General features: G+C 42.8%; 1 protein-coding gene across 11 annotated transcripts in view; it reads left to right on the top strand.

Annotated features, from left to right (window-relative positions):
* The window catches only part of LOC134537324 (ras GTPase-activating protein raskol), a 327,338-nt gene that overhangs the window by 218,936 nt on the left and 85,824 nt on the right, over positions 1 to 22,578 (top strand). For 6 of the 11 annotated variants that reach the window (XM_063377632.1, XM_063377633.1, XM_063377637.1 and 3 more), the window contains one exon: positions 16,161 to 16,226. The exons of the other annotated variants lie outside the window; for them this stretch is intronic. In XM_063377632.1, the coding sequence (XP_063233702.1) occupies positions 16,161 to 16,226 (66 nt within the window). The remainder of the gene's footprint in view (positions 1 to 16,160; positions 16,227 to 22,578) is intronic. 11 annotated transcript variants of the gene reach the window in all.

The following is a 22,578-nucleotide window of genomic DNA, read 5'->3' as shown; positions in this document are numbered from 1 at the left end:
GCCCTCCAGATAATCTCTGGACCAATAGAAGAAGCGACACAAAGGTATAATTTTTTTTTAATTTTAGCCTATCGTGAAATGAATCCGCGAAGTTATCATGACTCTAGCGGAAGCAAATGTGTTCTGAATGGCCCGGCCATCTGTTGCAGACGGCCGCCGATCACAAAGGAACAGTGGAGTCTAAACACCGACTTTACTATTTGGTGGTCATTTGAATGGTTTGTTGTAAACAACTCGTCATGCGCATGACGTCACAGCCACACCCACTCGTGCGTGGCGACAGTGCCGCGCGGCGGGCTGAGCTTCGCTGAGTCCCGAGCTTTCAAATACGTGTCAAAATTCAACGCAGCCGATATTTCCGAATTTTCACATGTATAACTTTAAGGAACGAGTCAGCAACGAAAGTAATTTGCAAATTTTTACTTTTAACACTTTTGATTATATTTCAAAATCTGACATTGCCAATCACAGAAACCAATGTAATATTTTTTTAAAACTTTAAATTGCTGTTCACTTAAAAGCTAATTTTCATGAACACGCGAATTATGTTGCTTCGAATAACACGCATGTTTCAAATTTTTAATTTTATATTGCACATATCCCATATGAGCTTATATAAAAACTTTTTTTTTCCCCCTTTGGGCGTAATTAAAAATTTAAACAAATATAACAAACAAGTCGGCGATGGACCTACTTAAATTATCACATCGCATATTTATATCCGAATACACATCAGATAACATAAGGAGGTGAATCAGTTAGGTCGCTGACCCAACCGAACAAACCGTCCACGCTATTTTCCAGTATTTAAATGCAGCTAACCTAACTTAACCAAAAATCCACACGATTTTTAAGTACCTATTTCAGAAAAACCATGGAACATTCTTCTTCAACACATCGAAGTTCCTGAAGAAAAAAAAAATAACAGGCGCTCAAATGTGTAGAGGAATTGCTATTCCGTCAGCAGAAGAAGTAGCGAAAGTTTGCGATGTCATTCCGCTGGCGAGTGTTCAAGGACAGAGTGCGGGGTTGAAGTCGCTCCTCCGGAGGAATGTCGGCCCAGGGACCGGGGAGAAGGGCCCAGGGGGGTGAGAGGTGGCAGCTGTCCCGCCACGGCCTGCACACTCCAGGCAAGTGTGTGCGACTCGGAGGAACCTCTGATTGTTCGGTGTCCAAACCTAATTTATAGCTTTGAATATATACTGTATAGAAGTCGCGAGTGGATAGGATTTACTCTACGTTTTTCAGAAGCATATGATGAGCAGCTTGGGAACTTCACCGCTGCAGTGCGCTGCCGTAGCGCCCTGTATCGTCTTAGTTGTTATTTACACGTTAGAGCGCAGCTCTGTCGCCCGCTGTCATTCCCCGCACCCCCCACCCATCATTCACTGCAGCTCAACGTCGTTCTAGGGGAGGGGGAAGGGGTGTTTGAAGAGTTCGACACTTGTCCGCTAGGGACCACCACAAGTCGATGCCCTAGAGATGGTGGCGATTGCGGCGGTGAATTAACCAACTACCTCAAAACCGTATTAGAAATTTTAACCTGGGCTGGCGACTTCTATACAGTATATATATTCAAAGCTTATAGGTAGAGACCGGAAATATTCGCGAATTATAAAATACAAATAGTTATACCTCGGTGCTGCCTCTGCCATTGGCTCAAAACTCACCTGGATGACTGTGGGCCAATGAGAAACGCCCGACCAAAGCTTTATACGAATCACAGACTGCTACTTTGGGACGTCTCACAATGAGTGTGTGGCATTTGACCGAGTGTACGATAGAGCCGTGGAGTTCATCCTGCAGGTGAGTCCCTGCTTATAGAGGGTGGCCCGGGGGAAGGGGTGGCAGGCCCGCCCACGGGGATGCCTGACCGCACCACTCGCCGCCAGGTTGTCGCCGCGACGCGGAAGCGACCCGGGTCGGGGGTGGGGGGTGGTGGGGCCCCTCCTTGCAGGGAGGGAGGCTGGACCTGGAGCTGGACTCCAGAGCAGGGACAGTCGCGTCATGCGGGCGCACGAGTGCTCCAGGTGCGGCCGGCCGCTGCGACACTCGCTGGGTGAGTGGCCGCATACTGCGCGCTTGTCGTGTTCGTAAAGTGTAGAGACCGGAAACATTTGCGGATTCCTTTCGAGACAGGCTGGAATCCAAACTCGTTTAGCTTAATGCTGCGTCAGTGATTGGACCGCAATTTACCCGAAGGACTCTGAGCCGATGGCAAACACTCGATAAAAGAAGTATCGAATCATAAGAATCGCAGTAAACAGGTGTCCCGAGTCGGTAGCCAATGACCAGGTGATAGTTGCCCGAGTGCATAGAGAATCGTGGAGTCTATCCTAGTGGTCATTGAAACCGCGAATTTTTCCAGTCTTTAGTAATTTGTGGACAAGCCCTAGAAGGCCTGTAGACAAGTGATAAACATATATCTCTCGGTTGCGCGAATTCCACTACGCCCAGCACTAGCGGCAGCCAATAAGAGTGTCTGTTTGACACAATTCGTTAGGTTATCGGTCGAGAGTTGGAATATCAGTAGATTATTTTCGGCAAAAGACAGTTTCGAACCCTTTTACCTTAGTGCTGTTTTTTTTTTGATTGGACCAAAGGTTCACCTGAAACACTTTGAACCAATCGCAGGTATTTCAGTCGTGGTCTCAAAAGACAGTAGCCAGTGAGCAGATGACATTTTCCCAAGTACGTAGAGGCTTGTGAGGTTTAGCGCAGAGGACTTTGAACCGGCAATTTTTTTCCCCCTTCCATTCTCTAACTATTGGATATTATCGGTGAGAGATACTTCTCCGCACTCGACTAGCCAATGGGAATGCTGTTAATGTGCTGCTGAAATCTGCGATTCTTCTAAAAACAACTGCGCCATTTTCGACGTTGTATCAGTAAGAAAAAGGCAAAGAGTTTTGAGAAACATCTTGACACGAAACGTTTTGGCGAAACGCAGACGTTCGTGGGTTCATAGACCATAGACCTAACTCTATGTCCGGGTGTTTGTGTGGTGTGACTGGCTTTGTGTTTCTTCAATCAAAAACCTTTGTATTTTGTGCCAAAATAAACTGATATCAGGTACCAGGCCACGTTTCAAAATTGTTTGCATACATAACCAAGTTATTTTCGTTTTGTCTTTGACTGCATCTGCGTTTTGCGTATACTTTCCTGATTGCCACGTGACTAGGCCATGTCATATAGTTTTTAATGTTGGTTTATTTGTGTGTTCGATATTCGTGGCTTGTCAGTAAACCAGTCTCTCTCCATAATGTCAGTGAAGTATAGAATGGTTTTCAATCTAGCCTCGTTCCAAATAATAATAATAATAATAATAATAATAATAATAATAATAATAATGTGAGCTAGTCTTCCAGTACTGGCCAGAGATGTGTAACATCTAACCTCGGTAACGAGAAAATTCAAGTGCACTCATGTGGCAAATACTCTTATAATACGAAACTCGGACCCGAAATTTAGCGCAGAATTCTTCAAAATAATGCCGAACGTGATAAATATACGGAGACTGTGTTTTCAACTACATTTCTGGACGCGTAACACACGTAGTTTCCGCACCCGCCGCTGGAATTTGCTGCCGGAGCAGCTACATCGACTAAACAATCATTCGATTTGCAGAGAGAAATTTTAAACTATGTACCTAATGAAACGGCTCCGATTAAAGGGAAAAATACTTGTCAAAAATCTAAACTCCTGCTTTGGACCAGATTTGTGAACTTTGGTTCGAGACATCCGCCTCAGATGGCAGCACCGTGGTTACACATTTCCGTTCCGTGCGACATCCGCTCCATTCACGAAATGGCTCCTACACCGGAAGCTAAGATGTTGCACATCAAAAAAAGTTAAGGGAAGATGTTTGCGTCTCACGGTTATGGGTCTTAAGATGAGATGACCCAGAACGAACCCAGGGAAAGAAACTGGAAACAAGTGCATGTAGTCACGTGCTGTTCGTGTGGATTGTGTGGATTGTGTGGATTGTGTGGACGCCGGTGGGTTGTGGAGGGATCCACGTGGACGCGTGTCGCAAGCGGCGAGGGGAGGGCCTGTACACGCGACACAAAACAAAGCGAGCCTGCAGTCCGTTCGGCCGCGGGGCCGGAGGCGGTCGTCTGGTCGATAAAAATACCGGTTCCGCAGGTTATCGCAGTCGGAAGGGGCTATAATGCTATAAAGGAAGCAGGTTCGTGCATCCTAATTGCGAGTGACAGCGAGGCGAGGCGCGCGCGTGGCTGCGGGTCGTGTTCCGTTCCGCGCACGGGACGCGGCGACGCGCGCGACGCTGTACGTCGTTCCCTTACCTGCCTCGTGCGCGCGTGGGCGCTAGCGGGCACCTCGCTGTTTCTCGTCGGCAAGGCAACTTCCTTCATTCCAGGTTGTTGTGAAGAAATATTTCGAAAAAAATGATTGTACAATCGACCCGTAGAAATTTAACTTACAGAGAGTAATCAAATTTCAGTTCGTAAAGATTTTTTTTTTATATTTGTGTACTTGCCCTATTTTCGACATGAAGCAGATATTGTGAACCTACAATGTTCAACTTTTATTACGCACCCGGAAATTTCGCGAAATCTTTTAGTTGCAAGGTAGACTGCAAACATGTGCACACACCTTGGCCTTTCTTGATGATTGGATGACAATTGTGCCGCCACTCCCCTCTGCGACTGTGGCCCAGTCAACTGCGAATCACGTCGTCCCTCTCCAAAGACGGGGAGAATTTACAGTAAGGAATCAGCCAATAGCAAAGCATATGTGGGTAGAGAATTGAAACATACCACGTTAAAGTTCAAATGCTGCAAGCTTCTTCGTGACATTATTATTTGACCCAAACAAATATATGTATATTTATTAAGCTGTTAGGAATTCTTAAAATATTTAGGATCTTTACGAATTCAAATAATAATGACATGAAATAGCCAGCAGCTTTGATTTTCAACCTGAAATGTTTCAATTCTGCTTTCTGGTTCGGGTAGACAGCCTTTTTTTTTTTTTTCCTCAGCGATAGGGCAACCTGCGTCACAAGTAGTGTCGCTGGACCGCAAAGAGGCGGACGCCTCACGACGTGTGACGGGCTCGGAGCACCCTCGAGGTGAGAGAGGGGGCGTGTCTAGCGGACACCACGCCCACTGGGAGGGCTCCGCCCACGGCCGCCTGCCATTGGTCGGGCCTCGAGACAGGGACCGCCCTCGACGCGGCGCGGGGGTGTTCCAAGTAACGGCATGCCTCTCCGGGGACTGGGGAACTGGGCGAGGTCAATGACACAGCCGCGGCCACTGTCTGACCTTTGAATATATATACTGTATAGAAGTCGCCAGCCCAGGTTAAAATTTTTAATACGGTTTTGAGGTAGTTGGTTAATTCACCGCCGCAATCGCCAACATATCTAGGGCATCAACTTGTGGTGGTCCCTAGCGGACAAGTGTCGAACTCTTCAAACACCCCTTCCCCCTCCTGCTGAACGACCTTGAGCTGCAGTGAATGATGGATGAGGGGTGCGGGGAATTACAGCGGGCGACAGTGCTGCGCTCTAACGTGTAAATAACAACTAAGACGATACAGGGCGTTACGGCAGCGCACTGCAGCGGTGAAGTTCCCAAGCTGCTCATCATGCGCTTCTGCAAAACGTAGAGTAAATCCTATCCACTCGCGACTTCTATACAGTATATATATTCAAAGGTCTGACGCCCTCCTGGTAAACTCTGCGCCAAGAGGCGTGTCCCGAAAACAACGTGCGAATATGTGCTGTGTCTGTCCCTGTCTGGCAACCACGCCTCCCAAGGCCGGTGCTGCGGAGGCGGTCGTGGTGTGAACCAGGGATGACAGACTGTGCACAGTCACAGCACCGCCCGATGACATGACTGTTGTGGGCCCTGTGCCCCCGAGTATAATGTATTAGTATTGAGTTTACACGAAATCACATTATTTTTGATTAAACTACATACATTTTTTTTTTCGTTGATAATTTGAAAAGATAATTTGATTTCCAACTGTATTAGTAGGGACCGGAAAAATTAGCGGGTTCAATGAACTGTAGTATGAACTCCATAGTTCTACGTACACTCGGTCAAATGCCACCCACTCATTGGCTGCTGTCTTGTGAGACGTCCCAACCTAGCAACCTGTGATTCTATAAAGCTTTGGTCGGGCATTTCTCATCGGCCCAGAGTCATCCAGGTGAGTTTTGAGCCAATGGCAGAGGCAGCACTGAGGTATAACTATTTGTATTTTAGCCTATCGCGAAATGAATTCGCGAATTTTTCCGGTCTCTATGTATTAGCAAAGGTTTCCATTCGTCGAATAGTTTTCAACCAAAACCGGTTGTATTTGCGGGCGATGTCAAAGGACTAGTGTAGTTGAGTGACCTCCGCGATGCTGTACGCGCGAGGGCAGATGTCACCCTCGGGCCTCCAGGGGCGGGGTGGGGGGAGGGAGAACTTGTCGCGTGTGGGAGGGGCATCATCGCCGTTGCCTCGGATGTGTATCAGCGCCTCGCTGTCCCGTTCCGCCGACTTGTCCGCGGCCTTCTAGGGAGACGGCAGTTTGTCGTCCTGCCGGCGATGACTCATTCCCAGATGCTGCTTCGAGGAGCGGTTCCCGCTCCGCCTGCGCGCTGCGTGCCGATCACCGGTTCATTCCTCTATCAATTATACTTAGAGACAGGAAAAATTCGCGGATTCCTTTCGAGGTAGGCTGGAATCCAAACTCGTTTAGCTTAATGCTGCGTCAGTGATTGGACCGCAATTTACCTGAAGGACTATGAGCCAATGGCAAACACACAACAAAAGAAGTATCGAATCATAAGAATCGCAGTAAACAGGTGTCCCGAGTCGGTAGCCAATGACCAGGTGATAGTTGCCCGAGTATATAGAGAATCGTGGAGTCTATCATTGAAACCGCGAAATTTCCAGTCCCTAATTATACTGCGTTTGTTCTGGTGTGTTCAGATATAATTTAGGATAGAACTAGGCAAAGCATATGTGAAAAAAAAAACCGGTGTTAAATGATTCATCTTACGTGTTTAATCATTTGTAATTCAGGCGGTCGGAACTGTCTTGCTTGAAGAAAAAAAACTGCGTCAAAGACATTATGACCACACCTACTTTCGATGCAAAAATTATATATATTTTTTTGATTCTCAATAGAAAATAACAAATGAATAAATATTAAATATCTTGTTGACATTGAGATCAAAGACTCAATAAAGGTCGAAACAATGTCCAACAGAGCAGGAAAAGGGTTAAAAATTATGTACAATGGTTTATAAGACAACCATATATTGTACGGCAAAAGATTTTCAAATCATTAAATTTTTCACACTTTGTAATTTCTGTAATTCCCTAAGACTACGATCTGTGTCCAGTGACAAGGCGCTTCCTTGAAACTAGACAGGACGATTAATTCTTAATTATTTATACTTAATAAATGCAAGAATGGTTCAAGGTTGATAGTAAATATTAATTTAATTAATTTTAATCTGTTTTTCTACTTAATGCTTGATTTATTTTTGGCATTAAACTTTATTTTCCGTTGTAACACTTCGGCTCGTAACACTCACTTCACTCTATAGCGATAGTAATTTTCAGTTTGCTTCGCGATTGCAGTAGCTGTTACGCTATTTTCCATAACAACACACACTTGCTTTAGCTGCCGAAATATAAGTATTTCCAAACAAAAAAAAACACGTGAGCGAGTCTTCCAGTTCTCGCCAGTGATGTGTGAACATCTCACCTTGGTAACGAGCGAATTCGTGTGTTCTAGTGTTGCAAATACACTCATAATACGAAACTCGGACAAGGAAATTAACGTATAATTCATTAAAATAATCCCGAGCTTGATAACTATTAGCAAATTGTGTTTCCAGCTGAATGTCTGGACGAGAATCACACTTAGTTTCCGCTCCCGCCGCTAGAATTCGCTGCCGGAGCAGTTACGTCGACTATAGAATCATTCCAGTTGCAGAATGAAATTTCAAACTGTATAATGAAACGACTCCGATAAAAGGGAAAAAAAGACTTGAGCAAATACTGTTACGAGTGGGGGAAACGAGTTCATAAGGATAGCCCAGTTAATTGTTATACAGTTGTAGAACGCAGTGACCATCTGACGTAAAGAATTGGCGGCAGAAGAGAATTACAGGGTAATTCGGCAGTTTGTGGACAGATTTGAAAAATTTTTAAATGTAGGAGGTGATTATGTAGAGAAGTCAAGGAAGCGTCTGGTAGCTAATAGATTTGATTTTTCCTCAATAAATTTTGTGTTTTTCGTTTTGCATAACCAAACGGTCTTTATTTTCTGTATGACCCTCGTATTTGTAAATATGACCTTGTCATAACAAACATGGTGTTCTTATCGTGTTGTTTCCGGGCTCGTGAATGTGAGGAGGCTGTAGCGAAGACACAGGCGGTTGTTTGCGCACACAATGTCGGGAGCGAAGGAACACTTGGCCGTGTGCGCACTCGCCTGTTTCCCAGAGGCGCCGTGGCTCGTGGCTTCATTAGCATATCCTCGCTTCTGACTTTCCCCAGGGAATAACAACTCCGCACACCTCGCGCGCGCAGTTACCGAAGCGAGCAAGCGCGTTTTATTAGAGCTTCAGTGAGGGAGACTGTTTGGACAATGTCATTGGCTTATCACCCCCACTAGTGACGGCCCACTTTTCCCCTCCTTTTCCTGGCAGCGACAGCCTGCAGTTTAGATCTTGTGCGATGCTTTTAGTTATCAAAAACAAATTTCTTCTTGGTTTCAAATGTAATTTTGGGTTTGTAACGGAACTTTGGCACACGCAACTGTGGCAACATGTGAGCAAAATGCACGGCTCTGATGAATGGTTTTGGAACATTGTAGCTTCCTCAGGAGAGAGCGTTCGGCCCAGCAAGGAGTGTTGAGTCGGGCGCGTGGGAAGGGGCGCAGCCCGGGGAGAACAGCACACGAGCACACGGCTCCCTGGAGCACAATGGCTCGCCCGCAGCTTGCCGCACGCCCTCGGGAAACAACTGCACTTGTGCAAACCCCCCCCCCCCCTCCTCGCATTACCCACGTGCAAGTACTTGTGAGTGACCACACTTGTCGTAGTCGGGGAAAACATTGTGATCATCACTGATAGCAGGTACCGCGCAGTGAAAAATGGCAGTGAAACAAAGATGGCGACGTGGGTATGCCACGAGCCAACTCGGCGTTGTGGCCAGAGTCATAGGACTCGGTCCCGCATCCCCTTTTATTTTTAAATTTTTGTGACATTGCTTTTATTTAAGAGCTAGTTATAAAATTGTAACTCGATACCTCCCTTGCAATTGTTCTGCCACAAATATTTTCAACAGTTGTTCACTTAGTGTTTGAATATTTAGTAGGTAGTGTGAGTTAATGAAATCGAACAGTAAATCAATGGTAATATTAAATAACTTTTTATTCTTGGTAATACATTTTCCTTTGATGTGTTAGGTTTATTATGACATTAGCGCTCTTTTGCTTGTAACACAGACTGTATTCCGTAAAGCTGAAATAGCTAACTACGTCGTGGCTGTCACTGTGAATTCACACGTAAGATGAAATATTCGGCCTGCAGCCACGTGACCCAGCGGTGGCAGTAGTTGGGTTGGTCGCAAGAGCAGGTGTGGTGTGTGTGAGTGTGTGTGAGTGCACATCCGGGCACCCACACGGCGCCTCGAACACTGGAGGGGCGTGTGTGACGCCTCAGGCCTGTCATGTGCCTGTCACCACTCGTCAGTAGAGCCATCTGTCCACTGGCTCCTGGCCCTGAGACCTCCTGTCCGTTTAGTGAATACAAGTTGGTCAAATTTAAGATCCCCTGGCATGACGTCATTGCTATTGTCTGGGTTATTGCTGTTACCGCTCTTGCATTTGCTGTTCTGTCACACATATTTTCAACAGAGATTCACCAAGTGTAAAATATTTGTGTAAACATTTGCGCAATTAATACACTTGTACGACTTTTGGACCCATTATACAGAATATCCATAAAAGAATGTACCAGTTTAAATGGTATATTATAATCGTTTAATTTAGACTATTGACAACAAATCATATAATAATTTTCTTGGATTATTGGTGTAGGCCGTGTCAGGTAATTATCTTGCGACGTTTCGGCAGTCATTGCAGCTGCCATCATCAGGTAGACTAAGTCTGACCGACTGGTGCAGATGATGCAGGTCCTTTTGTACCCTGGTGTCTGGTTGGCTGGGCTGGTCGGCCAATGACAGCATACATTAAACTGAAAGTAAACCAACCTAGTTTTTCTCGCAAATGTTCAATGTGATCAGCTTTAGTTATACGGTACGCATCCAACCTGAAGTCCAATTTTTCCCACACTTTGGTTAACAGGTCCGGATGTGGCAGGTCATTAGATATCGACATGATCTTTCATAAAACCCCAAAGAAGAAAAAAAAATCGCGTGTCGTTACGTCAGGTGAACGTGGAGGCCAGCGAAGAGAGCTGTGTCATCGCGACCATCAGCAGGTTTTTTTTAATCACGTGGGGATCTCAATTAAACTTTAAACGAAACGCACGTTGAACTAAATTGCAGATTCACTCTTAGCAACACAAAATGCTTTACGCTCCGGAGGTGGTGCTGCGAGCTAGAAAACAACAAAGCAGTATTTGCGCATGCGCGTATCTAAAACTGTTTGATACTACTCTTTAATTGTGACCTTGGACCAACTCTCTACAACGCTTACAGTTGATTCTACTGAAATGTATAACTGGGACACTCTTCTATGGACATGCTGTATTACACTTAATGAATACCCGTTAAAAATATTTGTGCCATAACAACAAATGGTAAAGAGTTAAATATGCAGAAATGACTAGGGACTGGAAAAATTCGCGGTTTCGATTACTTTCAGGATAGACTACACAGTCCTCAGTATACTCGGGAAAATAACGCCTTTTCATTGGCTGCTGACTTGTGAGTCGTCTCAACTAGTTTGCTTGTGAGACGATACTTCTTTGGTTGAGTGTTTCCCATCGGCCCAGAGTTGTCCTGGTGAACAGTGAACCAATAACAAAAGCAGATTAAAGGTATATGTGTATGAATTTTAGCGTATCGCGAAATGAATCTAGAAATGACCCTTAATAATCGTGATGTGTACGAAGTGAAGAGAGAACAGTATGGCTGAATGAAAAAGGCGTTGGGCCGGACTGGATCACCTCCAGGAAGACGGCTTCTCGCGTCTCCCACGCGCCGCTTCCTCCGCGCTCTGCGCACTTCCGGCCGCCCGCTTCCGGCCGCGCGGCGGGAGTTTCAAAGACTGCGTGCCGCGCACCTCGACGCCTTCCTCTTCCGGCTCGGGCCTCGCCAGACACGTGTTTCCTGTTCCTGCTCTCCGTGGACACTGCAGCCGTCACTGAGTCGGAGGATGTGTAGGGTAAGGTTGCCTTATTCCGTGATAAATAAATTTTACTACAGTTCAGTGAACTTACTGAGAGACTTTTTAAATGTACCAATTTTTAAAGTGAAACTTACTATATTATCAATAAGTTCAGTGTACTTTCACTTGTTTCTGAGTACACATTACAACAGAATAAATTTTCAAATCAATAATAGCATAGGCTCCTTATTCCGTGACAAGTGCCTTTATTCCGTGATAGTGGTATCCTAATTCCGTGATACTCTCTAATAGTCAAAAATAACCAAACATTTATGTTGCTTTTGCAATAATTATATCATTAGTAATGTATTAACAACCAAAAATGGAAACTTTTTACAAAGGAAATGATAGTTATAAACATTTTATGTCTTCAGTAGACCTTTTCACAACTTTTCCCTGGAGGCTAATTATTCTCAACACTGAGAACACATGTAAACATCGTCATCAAATTCATCATCAATACCATCGCACTCATAGTGGTACCATTGCAGACAAAAACAACACTGAATCCACTTAGAACCTGTGTTTTTTTTTTTACATCGTATTCATAACTATGTCCACAGATAGAACACAATGAATTATCGTCACTGTCAACAGATAGCATTGTGGATTTATTTTTGGGGCACTGATTCTTCTTGCGAAGGCTTCTTCTGGCTACTTTACTACATGATGGACTGGTGTCATGGCTGCGTGATGGACCAGCATGAGATTTCAATGTTGGTGAAACTGTGTGAACTTTGGCAGACTGCGATTTCCTGGAAGGTGTGCGCAAACTTGGTGTTTCGTAGGTTGGGAAGGTCAATAGAGACTCATCTGAAACAAGCTATCCTACTTCTTCACCACAATTTCTGTTGGAAACAATAGCAGGAGCTGTTGCCTCAGGAGCAATGGCGTCTCTGTTAAATGGGAATACCCCGGTTTTACGGAAACCAGCTTGGATAATTTGTGGCGTAAAACTCTTTTCGTATGATGGATTCAATAGATAATGGAAGTCATACCGACTGGGAGATTTACCTGGATTTCTTCGCATACATTTATCGAGTTCATCCCTCCATGCTGCTTTTAAGGAACCAAAGACAGCGACATCCAATGGTTGCAGTAAATGTGTAGTGTGGGACGGAAATGTGAGTATGATTATCTGATTCTCTTCAGCCACTAGGAGAACCTCTGGTGATATGTGTGATGCATGAGACCTTCAACTTACAGTTCCAAGCCTATTTAATATCCTATGAAAATATTTTTTATCTTAATAGGGATCAGCTACACATGGTCAAGAATAAAATACAGCCTTCATTAAGAAGTTTTCAACAAAAATATTAATACACGAACCCTTGATGTTGGTTGTTGCCATCAAGTGAAGTGCACACGAAACGAAAAAAAACGTGAAACGGGAAAGCACATACACTTTTTTAGACCAGCTCATTTGTAAAAACTGACTGACATAAAATACACTCTCACATTGCAGAAAAAACAGTGTAAGAATAATGTAAATACCAATGGACTTACCTTATTAAAAAAACCGATAACTCAGCTGGTGTGCGAAAGATGAAAAAAACAACTGTAAAACACTCACTCTCAAAACAACTGTGCACTGTCTGAGCAAAAAACCGCGCGAACGTAGTGCCATCGCATATCTTCCAAAGAAAACATCCCGCGCTATCTGTTGCTTGTTCATGGAACTACGTGCTACTACCCACTCGACCCAGAGTAGGAAAACAAAAATTATCACGGAGTTAGGGATATCACGGAATAAGGCAACCTTGCCCTACTTACGTACGCGCGTGAGAAGTTATACTTGCTTGGCGTAATAAAAAACTAACTTTAATTTTTCATGCAAGTAATTGATAGAAATAAAATAATAAAAGGACTGAGGCGATATCATTAATACGGTTGGTAAAATATGAACTCTTTCAAAAGAAAAAAATAATAATTTCTCAGTATTCAATATTAATATAAACGCGTGTGAAAGTTTATATTTAAGTTACTAAAATATTCGAGGGAAATTTTCATTAATGATGAAAATCAAAGTAAATATACGGAATGTTTATTGTAATTTATTATTTTTTTTATTTATTGAATAATAATGTAATCATTTATAATTTTTAATGCAAATAAATAGACATACCGGAACATAACATCACTTCTATAAATATGTACACTTAAAAATTATTTTAAACACAATTTATATAATTAAAATTCGCAATAAATAAATGTTTTAATGACATGGACCAGTATTCAATATCAATCACTAAAGTATAAGATTTAAAGGCACAAATATAATTTTTATTTATATGTAGCCTTTTTTTTTCGTCCTGTCAATTTTCGTTGTATGGTGCGTGCGCATCGTAAACATTCACTCTCATTATTTCTCACAACTTGAGAGCCTGTCCCGCGAGAGACCACATTTCCCTCGCAGGTAGCTTCACCAGCTGAATATCCTTCCTTCACTTCTTGCTTAGCTCCCTGAACAACTAAGTTCTGTTTAATTGGACAGTTGACTTAATGCTACCCATGAAGCGGTCAAAAAGGGCATTGATTTGTGGGATAAACTGTACCTGGGGGGTCACCTCTAAACATGACGGAGATTTTGCTACAACACTTCAAGTAAATTGAAAGATTGATTTGAAAAAAAAATGGCCTAGTTTTTCGGCAGATCGCGTAAGTTTTTTTTAACAGCAATGTCGTTCCTGATGCGTCGGTCGAGTGCAGGAAGACTGTCTCGCCTCAGGGGGTGTGGATGCTGATGTACTCTTAGCTACAGTTTCTTGCTTTTTTTTTTTAATTTTTCAAACTCTCCCCCCTCCAATAACCTCTTCCCTGGATACGTTCTTGCGACCTACATCTGGATGACGCGTAAAACACAAACCCACAGAAAACAAGCTTAAATCAGCTGACGTCAAACCGATAAACCCAACGATGAACCTGAACAGGTATCATGTACTACAACACATTTTATTTTGCATTCAGAATTTTTTTTCCAATGACCATCTGTGCAAAACTGTAATTGCGTATGTCCAAGAAACTGTATTAAATCGTACAGCTAAAGCCGAGTATATAAGAGCCAATCGAGAAGGCGGATTGGCGGTGGAGACGCGATTTTTCCCGACAAGGCAGGGCGCATTCGACCCTGGCCTGCACTCCGCAGGTCTGTACACCCCTGAGGGTCCGGCGGCTCGCCTTAAACCCCCCCTTCCCCCCCCCCACACCTAATATACACACTGCTGGAGCACAGGCTGTCTCTTTGCTCGCGTGCGCTGCGGCTGTGTCACAATTATTCACAATTTATTAACTTTTCAGCCAGGTATCGTACGCAAGGGTGGATACAACACCCCCCGTACCCCCTCCTCCGAATCCTTAAAATATTATTCCCGCCAACTGGAAAGAATTTGAAAGAGGAAGTGGTTTTATCCCCCCCTACTCCCTTCTCACCATCGGGAATGAAATACGGCGAACGCTCTTGGTTTCAGACAACTATGTTTAAATATCATCTATAAAATATGAAATAAAATTCTAATTTTTTCGGCTATATATAGGTACTCTTGTTTTCGTAATGACCTTTTTTTTTTAATACAGCTAGTGCTATTAAACTTATAATATCGGAAGTTCATTTCTGTGCAAAATCTTGTGACGTCAAACACTGCATTTACATGAGACGCTCAAACTTAATTAAATTTAATGTTATCGATGTTTCAGAATTGTTGCTTCCTCAGGTATTTCATCTTTCTGGGGCCTTTCTGGTAAAATAAATTCCCCTTAAAGAAAATACGGCTGTTGGGGGTTACAGTGCAAGCTAGAACGACTTGCTAGTTTGTTATTGGTATAAGTGGGTCTTTATTAGTGCGAGTGGTTCCCTACTGCTATGAGTGGTTCTTTATTGGTGTGAGTGGTTGTTTATTGGTATGTGTGGTTCTTATTGGTGTGAGTGGTTCTTTATTGTGAGTGGTTATTTATTGGACTGAGTCATTATTTATTGGAGTAAGTGGTTTTTTATTGGCGTGGGTGGTTTTTTTTATTGGCGTGGGTGATTATTTATTGTTATGAGTGGTTCTTTATTGGTGTAAGTTAGTCTTCATTGTGTGAGTGGTTATTATTGGTGTGAGTGATTTTTATTGGTGTGAATGGGTGTTGTTGTCTCAGAGACTATGTTCAAGTGTCTGCAGCAGTTGTGCTTGCCACTGACAGGTACATCACTGAGCTGACTGAAGGAAAGGGCCTGTTTCTAAAGGATAACATTTGAACTCAAATGGTTATCATATATTGTGTAAGCATGTACGTATGATCCCCCCTTTAAGAAAGTGCTATTATCTTTTACGAATCAGAATAAGCACTTTGCCTATCAAACAGGCGCCGTTGCTTAGCTATCTGTAGCTCCGAAACATCGTCGTATATGAAGTATGTTTTAAAAAATGTTCCAACTTTTTGATAAACAATAGTTATCCATTAGTGTTTTTCATCTACTTCCCAAGATTTTTTGATCAGTTTATTACTGTACATTTTCTGTAGTCATGTGCATCACTATCGGCATTTCAATGCCTGTATTCAAAGATATTCCAAAAATTCTAAATAGACATAACGCTAAGAACATTATACTTAGTAAGAATTTTTACTGTAGGAATTTAAATCATATCAGGTTATGTTTGATTAGGATATTAATTTTAAGCTGAAAATTATATTTTAAGAAGCTGTACTGTATTGATGCTATGTAGGTATGTGTAGTGTATGTAGTGTTTGTTTCTGTGGGATTCACTGTGTTTTGCTCGTGTTCGCAGGTGAGTTGAAGTCCTTGTCTCTGCCCAGAGCCTTTGCGCTGGAGTCCGCCTGTCCCAGAGCCCACGGTAAGACGTGCTGCATGTCGTGTGTCGTAGCTCGCTCTCGCCCCTGTCCGAGATTCACACTTCGTATTTTATATTTATAAGTAGAGACCTGAAAAATTCGCGGATTCATTTCGTGATAGTCTAGAATCCAAAAAGCGTTTGCCTTTTTACTGCATCAGTGATTGGGCCACAGTTTATCTGAATGATACTCGGCCAATGAAAAACCCTAAACAAAAGAAGTATCGAATCACTAGCGTCCCAGTTAACAGGTGTCACGAGTCAGTAGCCAATGAGCAGATGTAATTTTCCCGAGTGCATAGAGGATCATGGAGTATAACCTACAGGTCATTGAACTCGCGAATTTTTCCAGTCTCTATTTATAAGGTATGTGTTTTACCTGTCTAGAGTCACGCGAATCTCTGGCTTTGGTTTGTCTATTACGCCATTACGCCACGATATTCAGCTGTTTATTTCTGATTGTTCCTTTCCGCACAAGTCGTAAGTCTCACATTAGCTTGAACAGAGTGTATTGTTTCTTTTTTTTTCACGTTAAGCTCATGTTCAAATTGTTATGTAAGCATTGGTCAAACACATTCTGATAACAGTTGAAACCAGGTCTTACACACTGTTGGTTTTTTAAATTTTTTCATCATTATTTTTGTAAAATTTTAACCCCTTAGGTAACTTCTTGCGATTGTTGTTTTTCCACAAATATCAACAGATATTCACATAGTGTAATATAATTGTAAAAACTCGCGCAAGTGACGATAATTTGCACCCACGAAATGGCACCTAGTGAATATCTGTTGAAAATACGGGTGGCAGAACAACACACGCGAGGAACATGCATGATGGAAACAGCAGTTAAAAAGGGCAATAAGGAGAAAGAAAGTAATAAATGGACACGACGTGTAACGACTCACTGCTAGTGTTGCGTGTCACGTAGACCACGCGCGGTGCTAGTTCCCCGAACTGCCGCGACACGCTAGGAGCACTGCCTGTCTGCCGAGTCCTGGCGGCACTGACGTCATCTCTGGGTCGTCAAGCGCGGCTCCAGAAGTGGGGGCGGTGGGGGCGATAGCCCCTCCCGATACCCATTTTATTAATTAGTGTACATTTATGTTTACTTCAATATTTAATTTCATATGTTAAACTTTTATCTCATCAAAAGTTGCACGGAGCTGCTAAGGTTCTGTATTTGAAACCTGTAATTGGTAAATAATATTCCAAGGCCAATATCTGACCACTTTCATTTTTTGCAACTACGACCTTTCTTTGTGCGATAGCCCCTCCCGAAAAGTCATCCTGAAGCCGCCATTTTTGGTCGTGGGACGTCACTTCCTCCAAGCCGTCCTTGCAAAGGACGTTCACATCTGAACTCTTCAGGGAATATAATATACAAATATACGTTAATTGTACTGTAAATTTATTTACGTAAAGTTTATTATTAATAACCAAAAACAAGTGGAAAATATTTTTAAGAAAAAAATAATAATGGTTCAATTGCAATGTAAATTTACCTGTATTGCGACCATTTTTTTTTAAATATTTAACATAAACTATGCTTTAGGAGATAATGTACAGTATACACGAATACTTGACTATTTAAATTAATTTGGGATATAACCTGTTTGAGCCTAGAGGACTAGTTTTCTATTCATACTGTATTTTGCAACCGATACTTGATTCTGAACTACGTGCCCATTGTGCTCCACGGCGGAGTGCATCAGTGTGATTGTCGAGGAAGTGAAGTATCATCCAACAGCGAGGGTACAACGAAGAAGAACAATTTGCTCGCTCATATAATTTCGAGAGAAATATAATTCACTAGCTGCAGTACCCGGCGTTGCCCGGGCTGAACACAGGCTGATAGGTGATAGCGCTATATGACAGTGTGGTGAACATAGAGAAATGACACTCTGTTACTGTTTGTATGTCTATGACCTATGATATTTGTTTACCCATGGCGATTGGTTGAACTTTTTAGAAGTTGGTGCGCTGCAGCGCCATCTAGCGGCGAGTTAAATGGATAGCACAAAAACCTCCATGTAAAAACTCTCCGATGTGCCAACTTTCAAAACGCTTGGTCAAACGGTGTTTCCGGTGTTGGATTTTATCAACGTCATGCATACTAACATCCTATTATATATATGTATATATATATATATATAAATTATCTTTTATCTTCTCAGTCATGATGATTTCATTTAGTAACTAAGCCGCCAGCTGGTAATTAAAACTTCATCGGTCTCATGGCCAATTGTCCCGAGGGTTTTGTAACATCGTGCGTACAGTTTTTTTTACAAAAAATAATTAATTAATTAAAATATGCATTCAAAACGTAAATTGGCCTCCATTCAAAACCGACACTTCGGAGCGACTAAGCTTATCCCGAAAAGCCCCACTTGTAAATGACTGCCGTAGGGGAAAAAGGGCTAGGTCCTAATGTGTTAAACGGAAATGGAGTTCAATACACATAATTATTTATGGTATGAATGACTGTGCATTGGAGCCACAGTGACCCTCCCACTGAACAGCGGAGATGACGCGACTGGCTAGGAGCCCTGCTTGCCGCTGACGGCACATCTGCGCTTCACGTGACACAGTCGCTGTGTCGGCGACATGTCGGTGCGACCTCGCTAGTGCGTGGGCCAGCTAGCAGAGCCGGGGACATGGAGGTGAAGGTGTAATGGAAGTCTCTTGAGTGCTTTCAACCATCTGCACCGGATGGTCGTGCCAAAAAATTACTCTAGCCATTTCCACTTGTCTAAAATAACGCAGTTTACAAACGAAATCGGCCTCAGCGTATTTTTAAGTGTTTTTCGTAAACATACGCCACTCGGATATCTTGAGCGGTTTTCAAATCGCTTGTTTTTTTACGTAGTTTTCCTGAAGCTGTGCACACCGTGTGTTTGCCCGGCTCAGCTGTTGTATGGGGCTAGTGACGTGCAGTCAGCCGGCGTGGCTCGCGCCCGTAAGGACGATGCACTGGTTAGCTTCGCGTTCTCGCATCGCCTCTATCGCACCTGTTGCAAACTTCCCCGTTTGACTTTCCACAATATGTCGTGCATGACTTTCTTTCGACAAACGACATTACGTTACAAATAATACACCAAATATACCAACTACCGATTCTAGAACAGATCAACGGCGGAAAAAAAAAAAAAAAAAGTGTGCGCGGAGTCGATGGGCGACAGAAGTTAAACTTCTTGCATATTGTATTATTTTATTAGTTGTAGGAAACACAATTATCTTTGGCTGAGGCCGCAGATCGAAAAAAAATATCTGCAAGTATGCGAGCTCTAAATCATGCCAGTGCGTAAGTATGCGAGTGTGAAGGTATGCAAGCCATGCGAGTGTGCAAGTACACTGTGTCATTTCTACCTCTCTACCGTCGTCTCTTCCTCTACCGGTTCCCCCCACCGCGTACCTAGCTATTCCCCTCGTGCGGTCGGGATTTTCGTAACGCTCGGGAATTGTAGCAAAGAAGTTTCACTTGAGAAACTTGTTGTGGAACGAGCACTCACACGCTACGGGTGGCTGGACAAGTGGTGTGTCACGAGGAAGTGGAGTAGCGCCGAGTGCCTCCAGCCGACAGTAGCTCGCGAGGCCAGCTGCTCTGGAGCTGCGACATGGCACCGGGGATCCGGGGGAGAATACAACAAGAATATTTGTATTATAGAAAGGGGGTTGTCTGTAAAGTCGGTTTACGGACGATAATTTTACGTGATAATGTCATAAGAAAACATTGATGAAAAATTGCATAATTTTATGAATTGAATTGAAGTATCATAACGGAATTATCATTATTTTGTATAATACAAAGAAGGAGTTAATTGAAAATTACAATTTTTCCCCATTGAATACTAAATAAAAGCAGTTGACTTTTTATACGATCGTTTATATGAGATAATAATTTTTTTTGTCAAAATTGTAACATAACTTATTATTACTGCACTCGCCGACCGATGCTACTTTTTTTAATAATCAAAGAACAAATATATGAGATTATATCGCTAATCATATTACATATTAAAATGCAAGAATTAATTACCTTTTTTGCCGCAATTGTTGTTGTAATAAACAATGGAAACCACATTAACTTTTCACTTCACTTTATAAACAGTTGACAAAACAGTTCACGTGTAGGTTGTGTGCTGCCGCTGTCTCTCTTCTACTCGGACACATCGACCGATGGAGTAGAAGAGAGATAGATGCGTCACAAGCCGATCGTGCCCTCTCTCTATCGTTTATTCCGCGCTCTCGCTTGCACGCTCGGCTCAGGCGGAACGTGACAATTAGTCATGCTTTTTTCGTGCGTGCAGCAGGTGTTCATCGATTTATATAGGACATTATCGCATCAAAAACTTGGGGCAGTTACATTTTCATTCTCGACTCACATTCACTGCCTTGTGGTTACTGAGTGCAGGTGTTACCCTTGTATCATCCAAAATAACACACTGCCATCACCAACATCTCGCATATTCCCCCCCTCCACCCCCCGGTCTACAACTGTCCGAACCTGGGCGGTCCGCGTCATTGTCCGAATGCGAGTGTCGTCACATATTTCTCACGGAAAACTCTCCTGTCCATTTTTGCAATGTCAAAATCCACTGATTTCTAAAATAGTCACTAGAGCGAAGTAAATATAGACAGGCAAAATATTTATTTTTACATTTTTTTTTTTTTGCTAATTGTGTTCATGCATTGTAAATGAGTGTGCAGCTTGGTTTGTGATATTAATTTAACTTGTGAAAGTTGTAATATTTAGTTATTCGGCAAGGCAAAAGTAAATGCTAATTCGTGTGTTCGGCCTTTGAAAAGCTCCGGTCGCAAACGGACAGCGGTAATCAATATTTCGTCTTGTTCTTCTAGGCTTCCTTTTCCTACCGTTATTTTCTGTTAAGCTCTTTGAAACGGAAACCGGGAACAGCAAATGTCGCGAGTGGACTCAAAGCGGGACCAAAAGTCAAGTTGACCAATGCATTCAGCCCATCGCCCACACCACCCGTGACGTCAGAGGGTTGCGTGAGCCAATGAGCGTCCTCCTGCCTAGAGGCCGACCTGTCGATGGCAGGCGATAGCTTGCGAGTCCAGCCCACAGTTCACCAGGTTCCCCGGCGCAAGGTCACACACGAAACAGTCCCTTTCTCCTCGCCATGCTTCTCTTGTGCACGCCGTGTTCTGTCCTCGAGCGGACGGGAAGCCAAGATGCACAAAAGTTCTGCCATTCCCAATTACACCCGAACAATTCACCTTCGGCCAACCTCGGGTTTATTTATGTATATTTATATTTCTCTGTTTATTTTAATGTAGCTATACTAACCTAACTAACCGTCCATAGTGTTTTAATGTAGCTAACCTAACCGACCACGCTTAATATTTGAATTCATTTCTCCTGCGCAAAAATAAAACAAATCCCTAAGTTGGCCGAAGGTGAATTATTCGGGCGTGTTCGGGCAGTAACCAAACTTTATGTGCATCTTAGGTCTCCCTCGTGCGGACACGCGGCCTGGCGGCCATGACAGTCTATAAATACCTCTGACTGGTCCGCCGCGCGCGAAGGCGTTCAACAGTTCAAACGTTTATTTCAACTGTTCAAAAATAGATATACCTACTCGCCCGAATGATTTAGTGTTTTCGTGCGCGCTTGCAATAATTGTGACGTCCTAGGGCGAGTTGTCTGAAACTGACAGTAAATCATATATATTAAATATATATATATATATTTAATTCTGATTGTATATCATTAAATAAAGTTTTTTTTTCTACTAGTAACATTAACCTTACTCAAATAAATCAATAAAAATACTGTCTGAATTTTGTGTGATTTAAAAATTACCAACGATATTTTTTAATTATTATTTTGACAATTTGTTTTTCGCACGACTAGATTTTCTAATGAGTACGATTTTTATTTTTCTGTTTTTTTATACAGTCACGTAAAAAGTTTATTTTAAACATTTAGTTAATTAATTTGTCTAGATGGGCAAAATTTTTACTTGCCATGTGTTAAAAATATAATGAAAATGAGAAGGCATAAAGTAAACAACGAGCCGACATATTCCAGTTGGCGTGACCACTGCTAGATGGCGGTAGTGTGCGGTCAGGTCCAATAGTTCGTGAAGCTTGCAGAGCGCGCTGCCGTCTGTTGGTTCTTTCAGCGCCCGCCTAGGTGGCAGCAGCGCGGCTGAAGAAACGTGACGTGAGTCACCAATCGAATCGAAGACTGGGATGGTCCTTTTTTTTTTTTATATTCCTAGCCGAGTAATTATGGTAGAAACTATTCCAATTTTAAAGTTATTCAGTAACTTTAACAATCGGCGTGCGCCTAATAACACAAATCATTGTTTGCTCTCGAGTTTGATAAATT

The sequence above is a fragment of the Bacillus rossius genome, chromosome 12 (assembly GCF_032445375.1).
Source record: "Bacillus rossius redtenbacheri isolate Brsri chromosome 12, Brsri_v3, whole genome shotgun sequence".
In the NCBI taxonomy this organism is placed as follows: Eukaryota; Metazoa; Arthropoda; class Insecta; order Phasmatodea; family Bacillidae; genus Bacillus; species Bacillus rossius.
This window is presented reverse-complemented; position numbering and strand designations above follow the sequence as displayed.